The 8,063-nt window shown below is 34.7% G+C and overlaps 2 protein-coding genes across 2 annotated transcripts; both read right to left on the reverse strand.

Annotated features, from left to right (window-relative positions):
• Window positions 1–974: 974 nt before the first annotated feature.
• Window positions 975–2,402, reverse strand: LOC131613764 (uncharacterized). Its single transcript, XM_058885410.1, has one exon. It carries the CDS (start codon window positions 2,400–2,402, stop codon window positions 975–977), a length of 1,428 nt encoding a protein of 475 aa, XP_058741393.1.
• Window positions 2,403–3,160: 758 nt separating this feature from the next.
• On the reverse strand, window positions 3,161–7,651 carry LOC131613765 (uncharacterized). Its single transcript, XM_058885411.1, has 3 exons — window positions 6,575–7,651; window positions 4,104–4,369; window positions 3,161–3,458 (listed from the first exon to the last, which is right to left on the reverse strand). The coding sequence occupies exons 1-3, from the start codon at window positions 7,649–7,651 to the stop codon at window positions 3,161–3,163; spliced, it is 1,641 nt and encodes a 546-aa protein (XP_058741394.1).
• Window positions 7,652–8,063: the final 412 nt, after the last annotated feature.

An 8,063-nucleotide genomic window follows, 5' to 3' on the forward strand; every position in this document is an offset into this window, starting at 1 on the left:
CGAAGGCACCATTGTGTATTTCTTCCATGATCTGTTCTGCTTCCTTCTTGTTTACACAGCGAAGTAAAGTCGAGTCATGGTTGCGTTTGTATAAGGTTCCATTGCTTAGAAAGAATTTGGCAGCAAATCTCCTTAGAAACTTTTTGTCGTTAATGGATGCCCCTTCAGGGTACTCCTGAGCTTCGAGATATCTTTTTACTTCATGGAACCATGGTTTTTCTTCTGTTCCCTCGGTATTGATCTCATTGCAATAGGATGGTTCATCTTGCCTGTAAATGGTGATCATAGGCGCCTCGTTGTCCCACCTGACTTTGAACATGGATGACATGGTAGCTAAAGCATCAGCTAGTTGATTTTCCTCGCGTGGGATGTGTTCGAAAGTGATTTCTTCGAAGTAAAGAATCAAACTCAGCACATATTCTTTGTAAGGAATTAGATTCGGATGCTTCGTGTCCCATTCCCCTTTGACTTGCTATATTATGAAGGCCGAGTCTCCGTAGACTTCCAGGAATTTGATTCTTAGATCGATTGCAGCTTTAAGACCCAGAATACATGCTTCGTATTCGGCTATATTGTTAGTGCAATTGAAGCATAACCTGGAAGTGAATGGTGTATGACCTCCTGCGGGGGAAACGATCACAGCTCCGATGCCATTGCCAAGTGAATTAGAAGCTCCGTCAAAAACCATAGTCCACCGGGATCCTGGCTCGGGTCCTTCTTCTGGTCCTGGTTGTTTGTAGTCATTGACTAGCATAATGTCTTCGTCTGGGAAGTCAAAGTTCAATGCTTGATAATCATCCACTGCTTGATGAGCCAGATGATCAGCTACCACACTTCCTTTGATTGCTTTTTGTGAAGTGTATTGAATGTCATATTCTGTTAAGATCATTTTCCATCTCGCTATTCTTCCAGAGAGAGCAGGTTTTTCGAACACGTATTTGATGGGATCCATCTTGGAGATTAGGAAAGTGGTTTCAGGAGATTGTTTGTGTGGTTTCAGGAGATTGTTTATGTGTTTCCTTTGGGTTTGGAGATACGGATTTGGAGGCATGAGGAGAGATCGGTGAGGGCTTTTGTGGGGATTCTAGGTCAGCTGTGTTTGGAAGAGCCACAGATAGTGGAATGGGAGAATTTGTGGTCAGGCTGTTTGGAGAGTTAGGAGATTCAGTACCTGTTGTTAAAGGTTCAGTTGGAGCATATTGCTTAACAAGACGCCTGCGCTTTGATTTGGCCTCAGGTTTAGGTGATGGTGCACGCTTGAGTGAAGGAATTTTCATGCGCTTCAGCTTGGAGGCATCCAGTATTTTGTTGATCTCGAAGGAGTCCTCATCGTCCAGAGGAACATTAAAGTGCTTGAATATTTTGGTAAGAAGCATACCATAAGGGGCGCTTCTTGCTCTAAGACCAGTGTGTTTGATATAGTTGAGCACCAAATATCCTATATTGAGAGGAGTTTTCTTTGAGAAATGATAGATGACAAGGAGGTCTTTATCAGTGACTCGTTCCATACTGCCTTTTCTTGGAAGGATAGTGTGAATGCAGAAGTTATGAATGATATGGCTGAAGGGTTCAAGGTTGGCAGACACAAAACGGTCAGTTTGATGTTTGGTGATGGAGAGTCTGTAGGATTCAATGTCTAGGTCATAAGATGAGGGCCAATCATCATTAAAGAGATGAAGTCCATTGTTTGGGACATGCAAAATGTCGCAAAAGAGCTCTGGGGTTAGGGTTATTTGACGACCCTTTACAGATGAGATTAGCTGTGTATCACTGTCAGAGGCTTCAATATTAGCAAAAAAAATTCTAACTAGTCTAGGGTAGAAGACATCAGAGAGTTGGAGAAAGTTAGTCCAACCTGTGGCTATTGCGAGCTCGTTTATGTCGTAACCCCAGATAGAGTAACTATCCAAGTTGACGGTTTTGCCGGCAACGATAGGGAGTGAACGCCATTTTTCGTTATAGAGAGAACGAACATCATCATCAGAGATGAATTCTTTTGTTGAGATTTCAGATGGATGGTCATAGGCTTGGAAAGATGAAGAGACAAGAGAGGTTCCTTCGCTTGATTGAGTGGAAACGTGTGAGGAGGATGGTTTGGTGGGTTGAGGAGCAGAAACGATCTGGGTTAAGGGAAGAGGAAGATTAAGGTTTTGAGATTTTTCTGTAGTTTGCTCAAATGGAGTTGAATCATGAGGGGTGTTTGCATGTCGTGCTGAGCGACGGGTGGGAGTGGTGGGCGTTGGACGAGAATCAGTGGATTTCATGGTTGATTTTTGTCGAGTGGTGGTGGTGCGGCGCTTGGTGGGTGGTTTTTCCATGGAGAGGTTTTTCTGTGTTTTGGAAGGAAGAGTGAATACAGTATCAGCAAATGGAACAATAGTAGTTATGATTTTGAATACCATTTGAAGGGTTTAAGAGAGATTAAGTTGAATCATTTGAGAACGTTTGGAAGATCACTGATTTGATGGGAAGTTGGTAGAAAGTGTGCTGATTTGATTGGTAAGGAAAGAGGCAGTTTTTTTTGTGTAATGATGAAGAAGTATAGAGAAACGAGAAGGAGAAAGAAGAACACACGTGATTCTTTGGAAAATGCTTACTAAAAGCAAGTTTTGATTTAATTAAAATTCTAATATATATATATATATATATATATATATATATATATATATTATTAAGAGCAACAAAACAATGTATATATATATATATATATATATATATATATATATATATATATATATATATATATATATATATTAATATATATATATATATATATTTTTTTTTGTTTTTTTTTAAAATATATTATAGGTAAAGGAAAAATAAAAGAGAGCTATATTTACTTAGGTATTTTGATAATAGATAATTTTGATTTTAGAAAATTAAATCTATCTTCCACTAGAGGTTTGGTGAAAATATCTGCTAATTGATTGTTTGTATCTACAAAAATGAGTTCTATGTTTTCTTTCTGAACGTGATCTCTTATAAAATGATGTTTTATTTCAATGAGTTTAGATCTCGAGTGTTAAATAGGATTTTTTGACAAGTTTATAGCACTGGTATTATCACAAAAAATTGATACCTTGGAGTATTGAAGTGAGTAGTCTTCCAGTTGATTTTTTATCCATAAAATTTGTGAGCAGCAATTTGCAGCAGACACGTATTATGCTTCAGTTGTTGATAGAGCAATTGTATTTTGCTTTCTGCAAGACCATGTAATAAGAGCTTGTCCTAGAAATTGGCAGGCTCCACTTGTACTTTTTCTTTCTATTTTATCTCCATCATAATCAGCATCACAGTAAGCTATTAAGTTGATGTGATTTCCTTTTTCATACCATAGACCAATGTCAGTGGTACCAACGAGATATCGAAAAATGCGTTTGACAGCAGTCAAATGTGATTCCTTAGGGTCAGTTTGAAAACGTGCACAAAGACCTACTAAAAAGACAATGTCAGGTCTACTGGCAGTTAAATATAATAATGAACCAATCATACATCGATATTCTTTTTCTGATACAGATAGTCCTTGTTCATCTTTATCAAGATTTGAAGAGGGATGCATAGGTGTTACCATAATTTTTTCTTCATTCATTCCAAATTTTTTTAATAAATCTTTAATGTATTTTTCTTGTCATATGAAAATGCCATTTTTGAGTTGTTTTATTTGTAAACCCAGAAAGAAGTTGAGTTCACCCATCATACTCATTTCAAATTCACTTTGCATCAGTTTTGAAAAATCATCACACATTTTTTCATTTGTTGACCCAAATATGATGTCATCAACATAAACTTGAACTATTAGTAAGTCATTTTTGTGTGATTTTTTGAAAAGAGTTGTATCAATTTTTCCTCTGAGAAAATCATTTTTAATGAGAAAAATACTAAGTCTTTCATACCAAGCTCTAGGAGCTTGTTTTAGACCATATAATGCTTTTGTTAATTTAAAAACGTGATTAGGATGAGAATGTTTTTCAAAGCCAGGTGGTTGATGAACATATACTTCCTCGTTTAGGAATCCATTTAAAAAGGCACTTTTTACATCCATTTGAAAAAGTTTAATATTTTTATGAGCAGCATATGCTAAAAGAATTCGAATAGCTTCTAACCTTGCCACTGGTGCATATGTTTCATCATAATCTATACCTTCTTGTTGATTATAACCTTGAGCTACGAGTCTAGCTTTGTTTCTGGTTACTTTTCCATTTTCATCAAGTTTATTTCTGAACACCCATCTTGTACCAATAATAGTTTTATCTTGAGGGTAAGGAACCAGTTTCCAAACTTGGCTTTTCTCAAACTGAGATAATTCTTTTGTCATGGCTTCCATCCAAGATTCATCTTTTAATGCTTCATTGATATTCTTTGGTTCTACCTGAGATATCATTGCCATGTTATTAGAGTTATCTTTAAAGAAATTTCTAGTTCTTACCTGAGCAGAGGTGTCTCCTATTATTTGTTCATGAGGATGATCAGTTACACTTTTCCATCCTTTCGGAGGATTTGCTGTAGGTTATTCAGAGTTTTTTTTAGCTTCTTGGATAATGTTCATAGTGTTGCTCGTATCTGTTGATTGAGTGTTAGGAGTTGCTTCTAAATCGGTTACTTCATCCTCGTGAGATTTTTCTAAAGCTGCAACATTTAGTTCATCAAACATAACATGCATGCTTTCTTCTACACATTGATTTTTCAAATTCTAAATTCGGTAACCTTTTGATGTTGAGGAATAACCAAGAAAGATGCCTTTGTCAGATTTTGAATCAAATTTTCCTAGAGAATCTTTGTTGTTAAGAATATAGCAATAGCATCCAAAGATATGAAAATATGAAATATTTGGAGTTCTATTTTTCCATAGTTCATAAGGAGTTTTCTTCAAGATTTTCCTTATGGTTACTCTATTTAAAACATAGCAAGAAGTATTGATAGCTTCAGCCCAGAAATATTTTTCAACATTTGATTCATTTATCATAGTTCTAGCCATTTCTTGTAAAGTTCTATTTTTCCTTTCTACAACACCATTTTGTTGAGGTGTTCTTGGACAGGAAAAATTGTGAGATATACCATTTTCATCAAAGAAGGTTTTAAAGGAAATATTTTCAAATTCTCCTCCATGATCACTTCTTACAGCAACAATATTTTCAAATTGTGAGATATACCATTTTGAACTTTTTTGCAAAATATTTTGAATGCTTCAAAAGAGTCATCTTTATTTTTTAAGAAAAGTACCCATGTGTACCTTGAGAAATCATCAACAATGACAAAGCCATATCTTTTCCCACTTAGACTTGAAGTTTTTACAGGATCAAACAAATCAATATGAAGGAGTTCCAAAGGTTTGTGTGTTGACACAATATTTTTTGAATGAAAACTACTTTTGACCTGTTTGCCTTTTATGCAAGCTTCACAAATTGAGTCTTTTTCAAAATTAAGTTTGGGAAGACCTCTAACAAGATCTAATTTTGAAAGTGTTGAAATATTTTTCATACTTGTATGACCACGTCTTCTGTGCCATAGCCATTTATCCTTTTCCTTAGATAAAAAGCTAGATTCAGATGAAAGATCATCTAAATAAAATGTATAAAGATTTTTGTGACTTTTTCCTAGAAAAAGAATTTTGTCAGAAGATGGGATTTTTACAATGCATGAATTTTGATTAAAACTAACTTCATAGCCATCATCACATAGTTGACTAATGCTAAGAAGGTTGTGTTTTAATCCTTCCACATATTGCACATTGTTTATAAAGATATTACCTTTTTTACCTATGGAACCAATACCTTTGATTTTTGCTTTATCATTGTTTCCAAAGGTTACAGTTCCTCCTTCTTTATTTTTGAAAGAGACAAAACTTTTCTTATCTCCAGTCATATGTCTTGAGCAGCCACTGTCCAAGTACCAAGGCTTTTTCTTGAGAATCAGAAGACATTCCTGCATTATGCGTTAGTAGCCTTTTAGGTACCCATATTTCTTTGGGTCCTTTGTTGTTAGAAATATGATCTTTTGATATAGTGGTTTTCTTTTTGAAATAACAATGTTTTTCAAGATGATTTGTTTTCTTGCAATAACAACATTTTGGTTTGGTAATATTTTTCTCTTTTAAAATATTTTTTTCTTTTATTTGGATTTTAGTTCTATTTTTATTTGGAAGGAAAAAATTTTCATAGCTCATTTGATTTTCAGATTGTTTAAATCCTAAGCCAGCTTTATCAAAGACCCCTGATTGAGATCCCATTATTTTTTGAAATGTTTCAGTAGATTTTACAAAGGAGGTTATATCTCTAGTAAGAGTTTCTACTTAATTTTCAAGATTTTCAATTTTATCTTGATTGTTAAGAGGATTGATTTTTTCATTAATAACTTTCTGATGTAATGACAAACAAGAATATGCCTTTTGTAACTCCTTAATGGTTTCTAAATGTTTTAGGTTGGATTTTATTAGATCTTCTTTTTCAGTTTTAAGAGTGTGAATTTGTTCTTTTTGAAAGAAACATTTCTGAGTTAAGATATTTGAATCTTTTAATAAATTGTCGAATAGAATTCTTATTTCTTTGCAGGTATAACAATAGTTTAGTGTATTTACCTCTTCAGAGTCGGAGTTAGTCATCAGGCATAAGTTGGCTTCCTCATCTTCAGCTTCAGAGTTAGAGTTCTCTGAGTCATCCCATTGTGCAAGCATGGATTTTTTAGAGGAGAAGTTCCTATGAGTTTTGAGTGGACATTCTGTTTTGAAGTGTCCAAGTTTGTTGCATCCATAGCATGTAATCTTGCTTTTATCAATCTCAGGTTTTTGGTATTCTTTCCTGGGTTGAAATGATTTTCTATTTTGATTTCTTTTTAAAATCATTTGTTGAATTCTTCTAGAGATTAAAGCCAGATCATTTTCATCCTCAGATAGAAATCCGGTATCTTCTTCAGTTGTTCCTTGTGAAGTGGTGATTTTAGATGCAGAATTTTGAGAGGTTTTAAGAGCTATCATTTTACCTTTTCTTTGTGGTTTATCTTCATTGAGGATACCTTCATGAGCACGAAGAGATTCTATAAGTTCTTCAACTTGTAGAATCTTTAGATCTTTTGCTTGTGATATAGCTGTTACCATAGGTCTCCAAATTTTTGGGAGACATCTTAGAATTTTTCTGATTCTTTCATGAGCAGTATAAGCTTTACCAAGTGATCTAAGTTCATTGACAATTACAGTGAATCTGGAGAACATTTCATCTATGGTTTCTTCTTCCTTCATTTCGAAGGTTTCAAATTTCCTGACTCCTAGATCAATTCTTTCTTCTTTAACATGATTTGTTCCTTTATGATGTATTTTGAGAGCATCCCAGATTTCTTTGGCAGTTGTGCATTCCTCTATCCGGTCGTATTCTTCCCTGCTAAGAGCACATGATAATATAAATTGAGCTTTAGAGTTTAGTAGTACCTTGTCGTTTTCTTCTTTTGTCCATTGTGACTGAGTTTTTGGAACTGACGCAATTGTGTCTGTTGCAGAAGTCATTGGAGTGTAGTTTCCATTTTCAACCACATAGCACATGTTGTTATCTTGAGATAGTAGAAACAATCTCATCTTACCTTTCCAGTAGTAGTAGTCAGAACCATTAAAGTAAGGAGGCCTGTGTGATGATCCTCCTTCAGCTATAAACTTTGTATCAGTCATTTCCTGTTTGATCGATTAACTCTAACACGGTTAAGTGTTCTGTATATTCAGAGCCCGTAGCTCTGATACCAATTGATGGAATAAGGTACGACACAACAAGGGGGGTTGGATTGTGTCCCTTTTAAAATTCATCTAAGTATTTAAAATGTTGCCTTTAATCAGAAGAAAAAGATTAGTAATAACTTTAGAGGTTTTAAGTAAATGGTGTTAAAGTGTGTGATAAAGTATAGTTGTGAATAATATGAATAAAGGAAAATAAATAAAGAACACAAGAAAACTTATCCTGGTTCACCAACTTGGTTAGTCCAGTCCCCACACCCTGTGAGATTATCCTTTATTGAATACTTCTTACAATAGCCTTTTTCTTCTATGTATTCTTAGCCTCACCAGGCTTACACTTCTGAATGGTATA

Source organism: Vicia villosa, linkage group LG6 (assembly GCF_029867415.1).
Source record: "Vicia villosa cultivar HV-30 ecotype Madison, WI linkage group LG6, Vvil1.0, whole genome shotgun sequence".
Taxonomy (NCBI): domain Eukaryota; kingdom Viridiplantae; phylum Streptophyta; class Magnoliopsida; order Fabales; family Fabaceae; genus Vicia; species Vicia villosa.

Coding starts and splice junctions, on each gene's coding strand:
- LOC131613764 (XM_058885410.1), bottom strand. CDS start 2,402: ATGGTATTCAAAATCATAACTACTATTGTTCCATTTGCTGATACTGTA.
- LOC131613765 (XM_058885411.1), bottom strand. CDS start 7,651: ATGACTGATACAAAGTTTATAGCTGAAGGAGGATCATCACACAGGCCT. Junction 4,370..6,574: donor CTAACTCCGACTCTGAAGAG/GTAAATACACTA, acceptor ATGATATCTCAG/GTAGAACCAAAGAATATCAA. Junction 3,459..4,103: donor ACATATGCACCAGTGGCAAG/GTTAGAAGCTAT, acceptor TTTAACTGCCAG/TAGACCTGACATTGTCTTTT.